This window comes from Monodon monoceros, unplaced genomic scaffold (assembly GCF_005190385.1).
Source record: "Monodon monoceros isolate NGI ecotype Baffin Bay Population unplaced genomic scaffold, NGI_Narwhal_1 Super_Scaffold_5, whole genome shotgun sequence".
NCBI lineage: Eukaryota > Metazoa > Chordata > Mammalia > Artiodactyla > Monodontidae > Monodon > Monodon monoceros.
Genome location: NW_021703782.1, coordinates 63226030 through 63246623, shown reverse-complemented (window position 1 = coordinate 63246623; position 20594 = coordinate 63226030). Strand labels below are relative to the sequence as shown.

Sequence of the window (20594 nt, the reverse complement as noted above, 5' to 3'; positions counted from 1 at the left end):
TCACTTTCTATCATTTTAGAAATATCCTATGTGCTTATGTTAATTTTATACCTGGTTTTTTTTTTTTTTTTTGGTTATACAAATGTTTTGCTTTTTCATGTAGTCACATTTATGTACTTGTTTCTTGTGCCTTTTTGGTTTCTTATTTAGCAAAGCTTTTTATACCCCAAGAAATTTATAAATTTCTTCTATGGTCTTACAAATTTTTAATAATTTTGGTGATTACATTTGGTTTTTTACTTCACATGGAATTAATTTTCTTCTTCCAGAAAGTTTGCATAGAGCATTGATGTGACTTACATACATCATGAAATGAGTATCACAATAAGTTTAGTGAACAGCCATCATCTCATATAGATACAAAATTAAAGAAATACAAAAAAATTTATTTCCTTGTGATGAGAACTCTAAGGATTTACTCTCTTAACAACTTTCCCATATAACATGCAGCAGTGGTCATTATATTTACCACGGTGTACATCACATCCCTAGTACTTATTTATCTTGTAACTGGAAGTTTGTACCTTTTGACCACCTTCCTCTAACGCCCCCTTCCCCCACCTCCCGCCTCTGGTAGCCACAAATCTGATCTCCTTTTCTATGAGTTCGTTTGTTTTTGAAGTATAATTGACCTACATCACTATGCTAGTTCCTGTTACACAACAGTGATTTGCTACCTCTGTACATTTCAAACTGATCACCACAATGAGTCTAGTTAAGATCTGTCTCCGTACAAAGATACTACATAATTTTTGACTATATTCCCCACACTGTACATTTCAGACTGACTCATTTATTTTGCAACTGAAGTTTGTACCTCTTAATCTCCCTCACCTATTTCTTTTCCCCCCACACCCCTCTCCCGTCTGGTAACCACCTCTTTGTTCTCTGTGTCTATGTCTTTGTTTCTGTTTTGTTATGTTTGGTCATTTGTTTTGTTTTTCAGATTCCACATATAAGTGAAACCAAACAGTATTTGTCTTTCTCTGTATGACATTTCACTTAACATAATACCCTCTAGGTCCACCCATGTTGTCACAAATGGCAAGATTTCATCCTTTTTGAAGGTCAAGTAATATTTCATTGCATATGTATACCACATCTTGTTTTTCCATTCATTTATTGATGGGCACTTGAGCTGCTTCCATATCTTGGCTATCATAAAACAATGGTGCAGTGAACACAGGGGTGTATATATCTTTTCGAATTAGTGTTTCTGTTTCCTTTGGATAAATCCCAGGAGTGGAAATGCTGGATCATACAGTAGTTCTAGTTTTAATTTTTTGAGGAATCTCCATACTATTTTCCATAGTGGCTGCACTAATTTACATTCCCACCAATGGGCATGAGGGTTCCCTTTTCTCTACATCCTTGCCAACGCTTATTATTTATCGTCTTTTTGATAATACCCACTCTGATGGATGTGACGTGATAGCTCACTGCAGTTTTGATTTGCATCTCTCTGGTAATTAGTGATATTAACTGTCTTTTTCTGTGACATCTGTACATCTTCTTTAGAAAAATGCCTATTCAGATCCTCTGCCGATTTTAATTTTTTATTGAAGTATAATTGATTTACAATGTGTTAGTTTCTGGTGTACAGCAAAGTGGTTCAGTTTTATATGCATGTATATGTGTGTGTATGTGTGTATGTATGTGTGTATATATATATATATATATGTATTTTTTCATTCTTTTTCATTGTAGGTTCTTAGAAGATACTGATTATAGTTCTGTGGGCTATACAGTAGGACCTTGCTCTTTATCTATCCTATATAAAGTAGCGTGTGTCTGTTAATCCCAAGCTCCTAATTTATCCCTCCACCCCCTTTCCCCTTTGGTAACCATAAGTTTTGTTTTCTATGTATGTGAGTCTGTTTCTGTTTTGTAAAAATATTCACTTGTATCCTTTTTTAAGATTTCACATATAAGTAATACCATATGATATTTTTTTCTCTGACTTACTTCATTTAGTATGATAATCTCTAGGTCCATCCATGTTGCTGCAAATGGCATTATTTTTCACTTTTTTATGGCTAAATAATATTCCATTATGTATGTATGTGCCACATCTTCTTTATCCATTCATCTGTCAAGGAACACATGGTTGCCTCCATGTTTTGGCTACTGTAAAAAGTGCTGCTATGAACACTGGGGTGCATCTTTTCAAATTAGAGTTTTCTCCAAATATATGCCGAAGAGTGGGATTGCAGAATCATATGGTAGTTCTACTTTTAATTTTTTAAGGAATCGCCATACTGTTCTCTGTAGTGGCTGCACCAATTCACATTCCCATCAACGGTGTAGGAGGGCTCCTTTTTCTGCACACCCTCTCCAGCATTTATTATTTATAGGCTTTTTAATGATGGCCATCTGACTGGTGTGAGGTGATACCTCATTGTAATAGTTTTGATTTGCATTTCTCTAATAATTAACAATATAGAGCACCTTTTCATGTGCCTGTTTCTGACCACTTTCTAACATTCTTTAATTGGGTTGTTTATTTTTCATGTTGAGTTGTATGAGTTCTTTGTATATATATTTTTAACATCTTTATTGGAGTATAATAGCTTTACAATGTTGTGTTAGTTTCTGCTTTATAACAAAGTGAATCAGCTATACGTATACATATGTCCCCATACCTCTTTCCTCTTGCGTCTCCCTCCCACCCTCCCTATCCCCCACCCCCACCCCCGGTGGTCACAAAGCACAGTGCCAATCTCCCGGTGCTATGCGGCTGCTTCCCACTAGCTAACTGTTTTACATTTGGTAGCGTATGTATGTCCACGCCACTCTCTCACTTCGTCCCAGCTTACCCTTCCCCCTCCCTGCATCCATTTACTACATCCGTGTCTTTATTCCTGTCCTGTCCCTAGTTTCATCAGAACCAACTTTTTTTTGCAGATTCCATATATATGTGTTAGCATATGGTATTTGTTTTCACTTTCTGACTTACTTCATTCTGTATAACAGTCTCTAGGTTCACCCACCTCACTACAAATAACTCAATTTAGTTTCTTTTTATGGCTGAGTAGTATTCCACTGTGTATATGTGCCACATCTTTTTTATCCATTCATCTGTCGATGGACACTTAGGTTGCTTCCATGTCCTGGCTATTGTAAATAGAGCTGCAATGAACATTGTGGTACATGACTCTTTGAATTATGGCTTTCTCAGGCTATAAGCCCAGTAGTGGGATTGCTGGGTCATATGGTAGTTCTAGTTTTAGTTTTTTAAGGAATGTCCATACTGTTCTACATAGTGGCTGTATCAATTTACATTCCCACCAACAGCGCAAGAGGGTTCCCTTTTCTCCGCACCCTCTCCAGCATTTATTGTTTGTAGATTTTTTGATGATGCCCATTCTGACCGGTGTGAGGTGATACCTCATTGTAGTTTAGATTTGCATTTCTCTAATGATTAGTAATGTTGAGCATCCTTTCATGTGTTTGTTGGCAATCTGCATACCTTCTTTGGAGAAATGTCTATTTAGGTCTTCTGCCCATCTTTGGATTGGGTTGTTTTTTTGATATTGAGCTGCATGAGCTGCTTGTCTATTTTAGAGATTGATCCTTTGTCGGTTGCTTTGTTTGCAAATATTTTCTCCCATTCTGAGGGTTGTCTTTTCGTCTTGTTTATGGTTTCCTTTGCTGTGCAAAAGCTTTTCAGTTTCATTAGGTCCCATTTGTTTATTTTTGTTTCTATTTCCATTTCTCTAGGAGATGAGTCTAAAAGGATCTTGCTGTGATTTATGTCATAGAGTGTTCTGCCTATGTTTTCCTCTAAGAGTTTGATAGTGTCTGGCTTTACACTTAGGTCTTGAATCCATTTTGAGTTTATTTTTGTGTATGGCGTTCTTTTACATGTAGCTGTCCAGTTTTCCCAGCACCACTTATTGAAGAGGCTGTCTTTCTCCACTGTAGATTCTTGCCCCCTTTATCAAAGATAAGGTGACCATATGGGCGTGGGTTTAGCTCTGGGCTTTCTATCCTGTTCGTTTGACCGATATTTCTGTTTTTGTGCTAGTACCATACTGTCTTGATTACTGTAGCTTTGTAGTAGGGTCTGAAGTCAGGGAGCCAGATTCCTCCAGCTCTGTTTTTCTTTCCCAAGATTGCTTTGGCTATTCGGGGTCTTTTGTGTTTCCATACAAATTATGAACTTTTTTGTTCTAGTTCTGTGAAAAATTCCAATGGTAGTTTGATAGGCATTGCATTGAATCTGTAGATTGCTTTGGGTAGTACAGTCATTTTCATAATGTTGATTCTTCCAATCCAAGAACATGGTATATCTCTCCATCTGTTTGTACCCTCTTTAATTTCTTTCCTCAGTGTCTTATAGTTTTCTGCATACAGGTCTTTTGTCTCCTTAGGTAGGTTTACTCCTCAGTATTTTATTCTTTTTGTTGCAATGGTAAATGGGAGTGTTTCCTTAATTTCTCTTTCAGAATTTTCATCATTAGTGTATAAGAATGCAAGAGATTTCTGTGCATTAATTTTGTATCCCGCTACTTTTCTAAATTCATTGATTAGCTCTAGTAGTTTTCTGGTGGCATTTTTAGGATTCTCTGTATAGTATCATGTCATCTGCAAACAGTGACAGTTTTACTTCTTCTTTTCCGACTTGGGTTCCTTTTATTTCTTTTTCTTCTCTGATTGTTGTAGCTAAGACTTCCAAAATTATGTTGAATAATAGTGCTGAGAGTGAGCAACATTGTCTTGTTCGTGATCTTAGTGGAAACAGTTTCGGTTTTTCACCATTGAGGACGATGTTGGCTGTGGGTCTGTCATATATGGCCTTTATTATGTTGAGGGAAGTTTCCTCTATGCCTACTTTAAGGAGGGTTTTTATCATAAATGGGTGTTGAATTTTGTCAAAAGTTTTCCGGCATCCATTGAGAGTATCATGGTTTTTCTCCTTGAATTTGTTAATATGGTGTATCACATTGACTGATTTGCATATATTGAAGAATCCTTGCACCCCTGGGATAAATCCCACCTCATCATGGTGTATGATCCTTCTAATGTGCTGTTGGATTCGGTTTACTAGTATTTTGTTCAGGATTTTTGCATCTATGTGCATCAGTGATATTGGCCTGTAGTTTTCTTTTTTTGTGCCATCATTGTCTGGTTTTGGTATCAAGGTGATGGTGGCCTCGTAGAATGAGTTTGGGAGTGTTCCTCCCTCTGCTATATTTTGGAAGAGTTTGAGAAGGATAGGTGTTAGCTCTTCTCTAAATGTTTGATAGAATTCACCTGTGAAGCCATCTGGTCCTGGGTTTTTGTTTATTGGAAGATTTTTAATCACAGTCTCAATTTCAGTGCTTGTGATTGGTCTGTTTATATTTTGTATTTCTTCCGGGTTCAGTCTCGGAAGGTTGTGCTTTTCTAAGAATTTGTCCATTTTATTGGCATATAGTTGCTTGTAGCAATCTCTCATTATCTTTTGTATTTCTGCAGTGTCAGTTGTTACTTCTCCTTTTTCATTTCTAATTCTGTTGATTGGAGTCTTTTCCCTTTTTTTCTTGATGAGTCTGGCTAATGTTTTATCAATTTTGTTTATCTTCTCAAAGAACCAGCTTTTAGTTTTATTGATCTTTGCTCTCGTTTCCTTCACTTCTTTTTCATTTATTTCTGATCTGATCTTTTTGATTTCTTTCCTTCTGCTAAATTTGGGGTTTCTGTCGTTTCTCTTTCTCTAATTGCTTTAGGTGTAAGGATAGGTTGTTTGAGATTATTCTTGTTTCCTAAGGTAGGATTGTATTGCTATAAACTTCTCTTAGAACTGCTTTTGCTGCATCCCATAGGTTTTGGGTTGTCGTGTTTTCATTGTCATTTGTTTCTGGTATTTTTTGATTTCCTCTTTGATTTCTTCAGTGATCTCTTGGTTATTTAGTAGTTTATTGTTTAGGCTCCATGTGTTTGTATTTTTTACAGTTTTTTTCCTGTAATTGATATCTAGTCTCATAGCATTGTGGTCAGTAAAGATACCTGATATGATTTCAATTTTCTTAAATTTACCAAGGCTTGATTTGGAACCAAGGTATGATCTATCCTGGAGAATGTTCCATGAGCACTTGAGAAGAAAGTGTATTCTGTTGTTTTTGGATGGAATGTCCTATAGATATCAATTAAGTCCATCTTGTGATTTAAAGCTTGTGTTTCCTTATTTTCATTTTGTTTGATCTGTCCATTGGTGAAAGTGAGGTGTCAAAGTCCCCTACTATGATTGTGTTACTGTTGACTTCCCCTTTTATGGCTGTTAGCATTTGCCTTATGTATTGAGGTGCTCCTACATTGGGTGTGTACATATTTACAATTGTTATATCTTCTTCTTGGATTGATTCTTTGATCATTTTGTAGTGTCCTTCTTTGTCTCTTGTAATAGTCTTATTTTAAAGTCTATTTTGTCTGATACGAGAATTGTTACTCCAGCTTTCTTTTGATTTCCATGTGCATGGAATATCTTTTTCCATCCCCTCACTTTCAGTCTGTATGTGTCCCTAGGTCTGAAGCGGGTCTCTTGTAGACAGCATATATGAGGGTTTTGTTTTTGTATCCATTCATCCAGTCTGTGTGTTTTGGTTGGAGCATTTAGTCCATTTACATTTAAGGTAATTACTGATATGTATGTTCCTATTACCATTTTCTTCTTTTTTTTTTTTTTTTTTTCTTTTACGGTACGCAGGCCTCTCACTCTTGTGGCATCTCCCATTGCGGAGCACAGGCTCCAGACGCACAGGCTCAGCACCATGGCTCACGGGCCCAGCCACTCTGCGGCATGTGGGATCTTCCTGGACCGGGGCACGAACCCGTGTCCCCTGCATCAGCAGGCGGACTCTCAACCACTGCGCCACCAGGGAAGGCCCCTATTACCATTTTCTTAATTGTTTTGGGTTTGTTATTGTAGGTCTTTTCCTTCTCTTGTATTTCCTGCCCAGGGAAGTTCCTTTAGCATTTGTTGTAAAGCTGGTTTGGTGGTGCTGAATTCTCTTAGCTTTTGCTTGTCTGTAAAGGTTTTAATTTTTCCGTCGAATCAGAATGAGATCCTTGCTGGGTAGAGTAATTTTGTTGTAGGTTTTTCCCTTTCATGACTTTAAATATGTCCTGCCACTCTCTTCTGGCTTGCAGAATTTCTGCTGAAATTTCAGCTGTTAACCTTATGGGGATTCCCTTGTAGGTTATTTGTTGCTTTTTCCTTGCTGTTTTTAATATTTTTTCTTTGTATTTAATTTTTAATAGTTTGATTAATATGTGTCTTGGCATGTTTCTCCTTGGATTTATCCTGTATGGGACTCTCTGCGCTTCCAGGACTTGACTATTTCCTTTCCCATATTAGGGAAGTTTTCAACTATAATCTCTTCAAATATTTTCTCAGACCCTTTCTTTTTGTCTTCTTTTTCTGGGACCCCTATAATTTGAATGTTGGTGTGCTTACTATTGTCCCAGAGGTCTCTGAGACTCTCCTCAATTCTTTTCATTCTTTTTTCTTTACTCTGCTCTGTGGTAGTTATTTCCATTGTTTTATCTTCCAGGTCACTTATCCGTTCTTCTGCCTTAGTTATGCTGCTATTGATTCCTTTTACAGAATTTTTAATTTCATTTATTGTGTTGTGTATCATTGTTTTTTTGCTTTTTAGTTCTTCTAGGCCCTTGTTAAACATTTCTTGTATTTTCTCCATTCTATTTCCAAGATTTTGGATCATCTTTACTATCATTACTCTGAAATCTTTTTCAGGTAGACTGCCTATTTCCTCTTCATTGGTTTGGTCTGCTGGGTTTTTACTTTGCTCATTCATATGCTGTGTGTTTCTCTGTCTTCTCATTTTGCTTAACTTACTGTGTTTGGGGTCTCCTTTTTGCAGGCTGCAGGTTCGTAGTTCCCATTGTTTTTGGTGTCTGCCCCCAGTGGCTAAGGTTGGTTCAATGGGTTGTGTAGGCTTCCTGGTGGAGGGGACTGATGCCTGTGTTCTGGCAGATGAGTCTGGATCTTGTCTTTCTGGTGGGCAGGACTGCATCCAGTGGTGTGTTTTGGGGTGTCTGTGACCTTATTGTGATTTTAGGCATCCTCTCTGCTAATGGGTGGGGTTGTGTTCCTGTCTTGCTAGTTGTTTGGCATGGGGTGTCCAGCACTGGAGATTGCTGGTCATTGAGTGGAGCTGGCTCTTAGCTTTGAGACAGAGATCTCTGGGAGAGCTCTTGCCAATTGAGATTATGTGGGGCTGGGGGTCTCTGGTGGTCCAATGTCCCGAACTCGGCTCTTCCACCTCAGAGCCTCAAGCCTCACACCTCGCCTGAGCACCAAGATCCTTACATGTAGATGGGTTAAATTCTCCAATCCAAAGGCACAGGGTGGCCGGCCTTCTGCGCTCTGCTTGGTCCTCCAGCTGGGCAATGTCCTCTAGGACTTGTTGATATGGAGAGCCTCCTTTGGATCCAGGTCCAGCTGCATTCCCTAGCATCTAGAAGAAGCAGCCCACGCCCCCCTCCTCCCTTATCCCCGCCGTAACTCGTCATGATCCTGGACCGTCCCTTCTTTTTATATTTTTGATATTAACACCTTATCATATATACCACTTCTGAATATCTTTTCTCATTCATTTTTCATTTTATTGATAGTTTCTTTCATTGTGCAAAAGTGTTTTTGTTTGATGTAGTCCTGTTTATTTCTGCTTTTGTTTCCCTTGCCTGGAAGCAATTTTATGTGTGGGAAAGGTCTGAAATAGGGGATTTAATTTTTTTCCGAAATGGGTAACCGTTTGTCCTCTCTCAATTGTGTTTAAGTCCCTCCTATATCATACAATAAAATGTCAAATATTTCTGGACACTTTATTTGAATCCATTAATCTTTCTGTCTAGAACTGTACTAATGCCACATCTTTAATATTATTATAGATTTACATATTTTTGGTGTATGTTATGGCAGGCCCACCATTTTTCTTTTTTCCTGAAAATGGTTTGTCATTCCTTGTCCAAAAGTTTGTCAACTTTTGCCTTCCACTGTTTGTTTTTTAAAATGTGCTTAAAATAATATTTGTTTTCACTTTCAAATGAACCAGTTTTGTCAAGTTCAGGGAAAAAAATCCTATTGGAATTTCTGATTGGAATTAGACTGGATTTATAAGTTGGTATGGGGGGAATTAAAATGTTTACAATTCTGAGCTCAGGAATGATGCACATTTCTTCATTATTTCAGAACTTTATGTCCTTCAATAACATTTTGTAGTTTCCTTCATATTGGTCTTGTTCATTTGTTTTTATAGACTTAAGTATTCGAGTTCTTATTACAAAAATTTTTTGGATTGTTGTTCATATGTTATACTTACTATACCTGCTTTCTCAATCAGAATTATAGTATGTCTTCATTTATTTATTTATTTTTCTCTAATAATAATCAGTATAAGTTATTGTCATCATGAATGGGATTCTTTTTTCCCCCTTATACCCTCCAAATTTATATGATCTACATAGTGGAATATGATAGATTTTGTAGATTTATCATATATCCCGAAAATCTACTGCATTCTCATTACCTCTAGAAAGTACTGGTTTATTTTCTTGAAATTCTGCTCATTTTCTTTTTTTTTTTCTGCTTTTTCTTTTTCCTGCTCATTTTCAATTGTATCATTTGCAGAGAACAGTATTTATACTTTTCTTCTTTTTTTTATACTCAAAGTTATTGATAGAAATTTTAGCAAATATGTCAGAAAGGACCATTGATGGAGGGCATCCTTATTTTTTCTATCACTTCCAGTGAAAGAGCTTTTGTTCTTCTCCATGAGACATCATGTGAACTCTTGGAGACTGATAAATGTATAATATGTATATGTTCATTTATTTACTTATTATGTTAAAAACTTCCATGCCAATTTTAAGAATTAAGAGAAGATACTGAACTTTGAGTGCCTTAATTTCTCCTCAATATCTATATGGACAACCACATAATGTTCACATTTCTTCTTGTTAATGGGATGAATTCTATTGTTTTTTATACTAGCTTACATGATTGGGATAAAATTACTTGTTCAGCTAAATTTTAAAAGTTTATTTAATTTTAATTAATTTAAATTTAATAGCTATATATGGCTAATGGCTACAATATTGGACAATGTAATTTTATAAAAGAGACTAGTCTATCTAAGCTTAGAAGTATAGAAGTTTAAGATTTACACACTTAGCAGATTAGTAAACAGTGCTGTCAGTTTGACTGCAATTTTAAATTATTTAAAAATGTGTATATGACTAGAATATATTTGAAATGATATATATAAAATATGAGTAATATGTATTTCTGAGAAAATAAATATAGTTGGTTGCATTTTTTTCCTTTTCTGTATTTTCTATTTTCTCTGACATAAAGTAGACAATTTGTGCTAAAAAATATTTCCCAGTTTTGTTGAGGATCAAAACCTTTTAAAATCTGTACATGCTGCCCACTAATATTTTTGTTTAGAGTTTTGATTCCTACATTTATATGTGGGACTAATTTATAGCATTTAATGTTGTCTTATCTGATGTTGGAACTAAATAATATTTTTACATACTAAGTGGCATATTTCATCAATTTTGTTTTGAAACAAAGATGACAGTTATCACCTCTCATAGCAAATGAATGGCAGAACTGGGGCTTCTGAAATCCAAACTTCTCCCTGTAGTCATTCCAATCACAAAAAATTAATAACTGCTATGAAAGTACAAAGAAACCAGAGGTATGAAAATGACAAAACTACTGAGGAAAAGTGTTTATTTCTTAAAAATCTGGTCTAAATGACTAGCAAATCCACCTGGGCTAGGTTATTGTTTCTTTGTCTCTAAAACATTACATGGAAGGCGATTTTCATGTTATATTTAACCGATGAAATCCTAAATTCTGAAGTGTAATGGCTAAGAATAGCTAATACGGAATGTATGCCAGTACATGGTGCAGGGGTTAAAGATGCAGCCTCTGGAACCCTACTGCTTGTATTCAAGCCCCACTTCTACGGCCCAGTAGCTAAATAACCCTTGGCAAGTGATTCCATTTATCTTTGTCTCAACTACTTCATCTATAAAATGGCAATGACTGAAGTATCCAAGATGCTGTGAGGATTAAATGAGTTACTGCATGCAAAGCACTTACAGCTGTGTTTTAACACAGAGCTTAGCCCTCAATGAATGTTAACTACTCATATAAGTACTATGTACTGTGGCAAAGAGCTCTGCAATGCATTGCTTCCTTTATCTTACATCCTAGATCCTTTCTTTATTACAACAACCATGGAAGATAGGTGTTTCCCAGCCTTCAAAGACTGAGGAGACTGAGGCTCAGAGCTTACCTTATTCACATACTTAGCTGACGGCTGAGTGGGATGTAAGCTCAGGACTGAGTCAGTCAACAGCTATGCTCTACTACTCAGTTCTACTTACTTTTAAAAATCTATTCAACGAATGTCATAGTACACTCTAAATGCAAAATAAAGCTCACCAAAGAGAAGGAAACATGCCAAAGAGCCACTGAAAAAAACATATAAAAGAAAACTGTGGAGGAAAGTAATTAAACCTTAAGTCGAAGCTTCAGTTACGTGTAGTTACTTACCATGTAATAGCCTGGCAGGAGCTTCTGAAGGAACTCTGCTTCTTTATGCTGAACAGTTTTGATGATAAATTCATCATCACTGGTCACAAAAAATAAGGATCCACTGGCTCCAGGGTTAGAGAGCTCTATGAGAGGTTCACTGCATATGGAATACTACAAGAGCAAATAAATAAATAGTAAAAATACATTTAATGTGTATGATGCATACAAGGAAGAAAAATCACAGCGTTACATATCTTGGCCATGTTAAAATAGGAAGCCCTCTCCAAGAGCTTTAAAAGAAGACTCCATGTATGCTAAGAGGTCTCTTTGGAGATTTCTAAACATTTACTTGATCCATTTACCTTAATAATTCTACGATGGGAAACAACATGCCCTCCTCCACCCCCAGTATGACAGAATCACAATCACCATATTTGTCCAATGAGACAACTCCAACAGTGGTACTGACCAAGGTGCTTTGTTTCCAACAAGTGCCCATAGAATAACAACAGAAGGTGTGATCCACACTGTGTATTTGTCACTTGACACCAACACCTATTCTCTTCTCACTATTTACTCTCCCAAGGGAGGTCATCCACTCATGGTTTCAACAAGGAGATGACTCTAACCTCTCAATCTCCAGTTCAGATCTCTCTCTAGGGATCCAGACCTGTATGCCTAACTTTTCAACAGACATTTCTATTTGGTTATACCAGAAACACTGCACATGTAACAAGTTCATCTCGGGCCTGTGGTTAGCCCTTGTGGTGACTTTGTAGTAATTAGAAAGAGGGAACTCTTTTTCCTGGCAGATGCAGCTCTGGACCAGATACAGGTTGGTGAATAGATGAAGGAATGGATTCCGGTCTTCATTCCTTCACCTTAGCCAGGTGTTCTTGGGCAGTGCACACCCTGTACAACTATACATGGTGACTCTAGATCATCTGCCTCCTCTCCCATCCTCCATCTTCTCCCCTTCTCCTCTATCTTAGATAATGGATGCATTATCTTGATGCATCATTATCTTCATTTTGCTCCCCAAACCAGAAACTTGGGCACCCTCTTTGATGTCTCACATTTCTTCACCTTCCATATCCAGACTGTTGATAATATCTGCCCCCTTCATGGCATCTCTTTTTCCAATACCCAAAGTTCAGTGGTTTCATCGTTTCATGCCTTCATTACTATGGCGAGCTCCACCTGTTCTCAACTATCCATTCTTGACCCCCCTGTGCATTCTCCACCAGGAGACCAGAGATCTTTCTGAATTGCATAGCCTTCCATGCCTTCCCACCTTTCAATGGGTTCCACTGTTTACAAACAAGAGAATACCCAAGTTTCTTAAGAGAGCATTTCAGTCCATGAATGATGGAGTCCTGCTCTCCAGCCTTCTCTCTCATCACTTCTCTCCTCAAACTCTACCTGTAAACACAGAGAACTATTTCTCATTTTCTTAAGTGTGCCACACACTCTTGGCTTCTGCATTTTCCTCTATCGGAAACAACCTCCATGCTCCCTTTACCTGGTTGACTACCACTGAATAAAACTTATTCTAAAAAAAACCCCTTATTTTCTTGAGAACATAAACTAGACTAGCATTATATTATAACAGAGTATTTTTGGTAGAAAGAGTATGCACTTATATACTCGACATACCAGTTTTAACATATACTCGGCTTGCTGATTCTTCATGAAAACCCTCAGGGTGATTTGGTTAATTTCACATATGATTCTAGTTGTATGCCAGATATGCATCATTCATGTGTTCATTCAACATTTAAAAAGTATCTACTGAGCATCTGTCTGTACTGTCCCAGGCACTCAGGAAGCTTATATTCTAGTAGGAGGAAACAGTCAACAAACAAGTAAATAACTTCTACATCAGAACGTGCCAAGTGCTGTTGAGAAAAAGGAAGCATGGAAAGGGGGGCAGGGAGTGCCAGCAATGATGAGGCCTGGGTGGTCACTAAAAGCATTATTGGGAGGGGCTTCCCTGGTGGCGCAGTGGTTGAGAGTCCACCTGCCGATGCAGGGGACACGGGTTCGTGCCCTGGTCCGGGAAGATCCCACGTGCCGCGGAGCGGCTGGGCCCGTGAGCCATGGCTGCTGAGCCTGCGCGTCCGGAGCCTGTGCTCTGCAACAGGGGAGGCCACAGCAGTGAGAGGCCCATGTACCACAAAAAAAAAAAAAAGGTAAAACTTGTTTTACAAATAACAGAAAAAAAATTATATATATATATAAAAAAAGCATTATTGGGAAGGTGGCATTTGAGGAGAGGCCTGGGGATACTTGGGGAAAGGGTACTCCAGGCAGAGGGAAGGGCAAATGCTAAGGTCTTGAGACCTGGAGAGTTCAAGGCACAGCAAGGAGGCCATGGCTGAAGCAGAGGGAGCAGGGAGGAGAGCTGAAAGGGAAGAAGCCAGAAGGGTTAGGTGGACCTCACACATAGGGAGCCATAGACCATGGTATGGACTTTGGCCCTTTCTCTAGGGGAGCTGAAAGCCATTGCAGCATCTGGAGCAGAGGACCATTTCATCTGCTGTGCTGAGAGCCCGCAGTAGGTGGACAAAAGGAAGACACAGTGAGGAGGTTGTTACAGTGACTTTGGCCTTCAGTGTCTGCTGGACAGCGCTTGCCCTGGAAAACTCTCCCTGGTTCTGTGAATCCAGATCAACTGCTTCCTGGCACTGAATGTTCTCGTCACACAAGTTACCACAAAATACCTTAATTGCCTATTTAGTTATTCCAAGTTCCCATGAGATTGTAAAACTCTATGAGGGCAGAAACTATGACTGTCTTATACTCTGATACAGTTCAGGACCTGTGCCTTGTACACAGAAGGAACTCAATAAATTTTTGTCAAATAAATGACTGAAATTTACCAACAACTGAAGAGCTGTCTCACCAAGAAGTGCCCCAACCCAGCAGAACAGTCAATTTTGGGCTAATGAGCTTAGTGTTTATTAGCTAATAAATCCCAATTATTAACTAGAGAAACATTAGGGGCAGAGAAAAAGGTAAGGAGGCTATGGTGTGAGATCAGATGAGCCCTGGTGCGAGGCAAAAGCACGGATTTAAGGAACTGTACTTTGAGGATGGAGGCACCTGAAAACACCAGGGCTGAACATCCTCCAAAGCATTTTATCTGGGCTTGTGAATATTTAAGTCCTCATCACAGAAAAATCTGAGAGGAAGTGAGGAACAAAAGGAAGGAGGGAGGAGAAGAAACAGAGAAACTGGGAGAAGAATGATTAAAAGGAAGTTTCTAGATGTTACCTTTTAAATTAACCTGCTTTGGCAGCACTGTGGGTAAGGGAAACAAAATCCACCAGGAAAAGAAAGAAGCAAGTGTTTGCTGCCTTCCTAAGCGTCACTGGCAACTTCCATCTGCTACCTCCTCCTCCTTTTTCCTCTAGCCTTGCTTCCTGAAGCTCTCTTGCTAAGCAGCAATGCAGCCTAAGCCCTTATGAACCAGTTGAGGATAAGAGAGGAAAACAAAAATAGTCATCATACTGCACACAGGATGCTATAAAAGCCACGAAGAAGCAGAGGGCACCTTCCCTCCTGTGTGCAGAGTCCACGCGGAAGGAAAGGCCTGGGACTTGGAATCGACTGATGTTTCTAAAATCATGACTCTGTCAGTAGCCAGTTCTCTGACCTTGAGTGAGGAACTTAGCATCTAGGAGTCTTAGGAGCCTCATCTCTAAAATAATGATGGTGATCTCTACCTAAGAGCAGCTCAAAGTTTTAAAAACGAATGCTTTTGAAACCTCTGGCAGAGTGACCACTTAGTCATTGCTGTTGCCGTTTTTCATTACATGATCATACACACAGCTGGAGAGCCAGCAGTGCCCTAGGATGTACTGAGGGTTTCAGCCTAAGTCCCACAACAAGAGGGCTACCCAAAGGTACACTAAGATATTCTTGGTGAAGCAAGAAAAGAGATGGGCCGGGGGTGACAAGATAAGTTAGGGGTTTGGGATTAACATATACACACTACTATATGTAAAATAGATAAACAACAAGAACCTACTGTACAGCACAGGGAACTCTACTCAATATCTTGTAATACCTATAATAGAAAAGAATCTGAAAAAGAACATGTGTGTGTATAACACACATACACACATGTAACTGAATCACTTTGCTGTATACTTGAAACTAACATGACATTGTGAATTAACTATAATTCAATTAGAAAATAAATTAATTTTTAAAAAAGAAAGAAAAAACCTGGGTCTTCTGTATAATCATGAATTTGAGACCCGGGAAAATAAAGGTGTGGATCCCATTCTCATAAAAAGTGAAGGCAGACCCCAGACTCCCTTTAGGATTCTGATTTTTTTGTTCCATGGGGTCTGAATTTCTGGCACAGAACCTTCTTATGGATAGGAGTAAATGTTGTGAAAGTACAAAAAAAGCAAAGAATGCAGAAATTAGGGGGTGATCTATTTCTGCAAATAGAGAAATTAGGGGGTGATCCAGGAAGAGCTGTCTAGGGAAAACCGCATTCAGACGTGAACATCTGCTTCCAATTAAACTCTCAAATTCTTCTACAAGCAGTAACACAATCTGGAGCCTATCTCATTGGTTACTTAATTGCCAAATACTCCTTTATTATGTAATTTATAAATGAATATGAATGGAGAAATCAGTTGTTTTGACCTATTTTAATAACCATTTTGGGGTCACTCCTAGCACAGCATCAGTCTGCAATAAACTAGCATTATGATGCTGAACACCTGGGACTATTACCATTATCACCTCTAGTTCTATGGTTTTCCACCCTGCAACTTGGTTACCATGTTCTCTTGCTAAGCAATCTTCTCTGAAATGTCACCTTTTCAGAGCAAATATAGAGGAGCTATGGGAACATTTTAATTAGCCATGATCAACAAGTCCCTGTGTAAACGCCTGGGTTGATGCACCTTCCCAGCCCTCTCATCTGCGCAAGCTGTTCCAACGTGTTCCTTCCCTGCCTTGTATTTCCTGCAGGGCCTCCCTATGTACCCACTGGAAAGAATGCAAAGTACAACCCAGCTGGGCCCTGCCAAGGCAAATTAACGTTGTAAACTTGCACAGTGAGGTGGAGATCATTTTTCCTGCCATTTCTTACCCTCGACAGTGTCAAATATTCACCCCGCTCTCTTTCTTATGGGTGTTGGTGAGCCTGAAAAATATCATATAAATCACCCTGGATTTGGGAATACCCAGGCACCTGGTAAAGAAGGAAATGAACCAAAGGCCTGCTGCCCAAGCAGAAATGGGAAAAAAATGCTCTGGGGCCCCTTGGCCTTCCCCTGGGCGGCATTTATTTAGGAACAAATAAGGAGCATTTGCATTGCTGTGCGGTGCACGTGGACATACCTTCACCACACTGTCTTATATCCAAATTATGCACGTTTCAACATGAACTTGTAATTAGCACGCACATGGTGAGTTTTAATGGTACTGAGTATGTAATCAGAGTTATTCAGGCTGAAATCCAGATGCAACAGCATAAGGCTAAGTAGAAATACAAACATATCACAGAGATCCAATATCAAATCTACCAATAGTTACCAATCCCTATGTAAAGTTACCCTCTCCTTTCCTCTCCCATTTAGATCAGTATATCTTCACAAATTTGGGTTTAGATAACCCCAGTTTGATAGATGCCAGCATGCATTTGTGATCTGCACCATATCCTTTTTTTTTCTTCACACAGTTTTTCAGGGGACGTTTTAATTCATTTTTCTGTGCTTTTTTGGCCTTAACTCTGAAAATGTGCTTTGTTAGGGGTCTTTTACCTTTTTGGCTGTATTCTTCAGAATGGATAACCACAGTTCATAGTTTGATGGCTAGGGAGTGGTCACCTTGAGACCACATCTAATAAGAGGTCTGAGACTTAGTGGTTGGGAAGCATGAGGCCAACTGGTAGAGGGAAAGAGCACCAGGGAAGGAGGTGAGACCACTGTTCCGGCCTGGGCTCTGCCTCCAGTCCCCAACGTGGGTAACCTTGGGCATCTCCCTTCACCAGCTTCAGATTCCTCATCTACAATGAAGAGTTGGGTTAAAAAGTCTCTGAGGGCTTCCCTGGTGGCACAGTGGTTGGGAATCTGCCTGCCAATGCAGGGGACACGGGTTCGAGTCCTAGTCTGGGGGGATCCCACATGCCGCGGAGCAGCTGGGCCCCTGTGCCACAACTACTGAGCCTGCACTCTGGGGCCCACGAGCCATAACTACTGAAGCCCAGGCGCCTGGAGCCTGTGCTCTGCAGCGGAGAGGCCACTGCAGTGAGAAGCCCGCGCACCACAACGAAGAGGGGCCCCCGCTCGCAGCAACTGGAGAGGGCCCGTGCGCAGCAGCAAAGACCCAATGCAGCCAAAAATAAATAAATAAATTTATTAAAAAAAAAATGGTCTCTGAGTTTCCACCTGACTTTCTGAAGTATGTTGTGTCTGGCAAAAGACCCCTTTCCTCATCTACCACACTCCAGATGACTGGGTGGGCTCCTCAGATGTAGTAGTTTAGAGTGAGCTTCCAGAAGCTCCAAGACCAGTAAGGTGAGCTGCCTTGGTCCTGGGCTGTGGGTGGCCCCAGCCATTGGGGACCAGGCGGCCATGTTTAGCTAGAGGCCCACTGCCCTTGTTCTGTTTCTTGCAGGTCCCGGAAATGGGTCCGGTTACTGAACTGTGTGTACAATTAATAAGGGGGGTGGAAAATGCAATCAAACAAAAGCACACTTATCTGTCTGATCCCATCTTTCTTTCCCCCCTAACTTTTCATTATGGAAAATTTCAAACATACACGAAAGTAAAGAGAACTAATTAACATTATGTGTGAGTTGACACACGTGTCTATCTTCTGGCTTCAACGTGTCTATCTTCAGCTATCAACTCATGGCCAGCCTTGTTTCCTTTACACCCTCAACCATTGCCCTGGCTGCTTCCCTCAGATTCTTTTGAAGCAAATCGCAGACATCCTATCATTTCTCCCACAGATATTTCAGTATGTGTCTCTAAAAGACAAGGATTCCTCTTTTAAAACACAACCACGGGCTTCCCTGGTGGCGCAGTGGTTGAGAGTCTGCCTGCCGATGCAGGGGACATGGCTTCGTGCCCCGGTCCAGGAGGATCCCACGTGCCGCGGAGCGGCTGGGCCCGTGAGCCATGGCCGCTGAGCCTGCGCGTCCGGAGCCTGTGCTCCGCAACGGGAGAGGCCGCAACAGTGAGAGGCCCGCGTACCGCAAAAAAACAAAACAAAACAAACACAACCACAATACCATCATCCCACCAAAAAAACCCCAAAACTTCAACATAATCCAATGTCTAGTCAGTCTTGACATTTCACCAATTTCCTATAATTAAAAAAACAAAACCAAAAAACCCACTAAACACACAACTGGTTTTTTGAATTATCTAGCACTGTCTTTCTAATCTTCCTGATCAAAACCTTCCCCTCCTGCTATACTGGACCACTCAAAGTCCTTCTAAATATTTAATGCACTTGCATCTCTGGCTGACGGTGCTAACACTGCTCCCTACCCTTCTACCCTGTCCCAACATCTTTCCCTTTTTCCCACCTACTCAAATCCCTTGCAACTTTTAAGTCACAGTTAAACTACGCCATGCCCATAAGAAGCCCCCCTAATCATCAATCCAACAGAGAAAGACCTCTCCCTCCTTTGAAATCCTGGAGTATTTATTGTTTTGCTTCCGTCTTTTTATTTACTGCCTGGTAGAATTTGTTGTTTTCCCACATAAATCATCATTCCAATTGGATTCTAAGTTCTCTGAGTGCCATGACTTATAATTTTTTGAATCTCTCCATAATTATTAGCAAAGTATATTAGTTCCAGTTGGTATTCAAAGTACCCAGTGATCAACTAACCACCTCTTGCCAGGTACACGAAGGAGGACTTTTGCTTTGAGAAGTCATCAGCTTGGTCTCCCCTGCTCCTTTGTAAATACTCTGACCTCATTATGAAGGTAACTTTTCCAGCTTAAAGGCTCATTAGGAAACTGTATAAGCTGTGTGAGTTGTTGCTCAGAAAAAGGCCTTCCTCAAGGAGAGAAATCTTGTGAGAAAGACTGAATAAAAGAATGGGCTTCCCAGCCTGCAGGTCAGCGGCCATAGGAACACTAAAGGAAGACCTACTCAGGGTAGACAGCCATCTCATCACACTGATTGAATCTGTGTTATGAAATGCAAGTCTAGTGGCATCTCCTTGGCTGGTAGAAGCTCAAGGTAAGTCAGAAGAGAATCCATTAACTGGTAACATATGGCAGAAGATGAGCTATCAATCTTGTTTTCAATAACACAATATCAAGACCCCACTGGGTTCTCCAAACATGTTTCGTGAATGACAGTGACCCTCAGTAATTACAGAATGGCCAGAAACTAAAGGATCTTCTCTAAGGTACACCCCACCCCCAATCCTGCAAATATGTGTGTCTGTGTTGTACTTGAGTGGTTGGGAGGGCAGGGTTGGTAATGCTGGGTAGAGGCACCTAGTCTCTCCATCAAAGGGGTGTGGTGAGGCAGAGATCGACATAGCCATTCTGACAGGTGTGAGGTGGTATCTCATTGTGGTTTTGATTTGCATGTCTCTGATGATTAGAGATGCTGAGCATCTTTTCATGTGCCTGTTGGCCATCCGTATGTCTTTTTTGGAAAAATGTCTGTTCAGATCCTCTGCCCATTTTTAAATTGGGTTGTTTATTTATTTGTTTTTGATGTTGAGTTGTATCAGTGCACATTTAAGGGCAGCAGGGCACCCAAGGACTTTCTACTCAGTTCTCATGCTCTGTGAAGACTTCTTAATGTGTCTTGAGGAACCAGTATTCTCTCATTCATCAGGCAGAAGTCATGTTATTTTCTTAGGGCCCAGCTAAATTCATGGGTTTTCATCAGCCCAGAACAGAATCAGCTCTGAAGTTAACCATTTATACCTTACCCAAATTATAAGATACAGTTTAAATACTCTCTGTTAACAAGTAACACATGTTGCTGTACTTCCTCTGCAAAGGATTCTTCTAGGATCTGGCTCAAGTCT

The 20594-nt window shown here is 39.7% G+C and overlaps 1 protein-coding gene across 3 annotated transcripts in view; it reads right to left on the bottom strand.

The window, feature by feature from the left end:
• The window catches only part of PIP5K1B (phosphatidylinositol-4-phosphate 5-kinase type 1 beta), a 328934-nt gene that overhangs the window by 131296 nt on the left and 177044 nt on the right, over positions 1 to 20594 (bottom strand). For all 3 annotated transcript variants that reach the window (XM_029202075.1, XM_029202076.1, XM_029202077.1), the window contains exon 6: positions 11576 to 11728. In XM_029202075.1, the coding sequence (XP_029057908.1) occupies positions 11576 to 11728 (153 nt within the window). The remainder of the gene's footprint in view (positions 1 to 11575; positions 11729 to 20594) is intronic.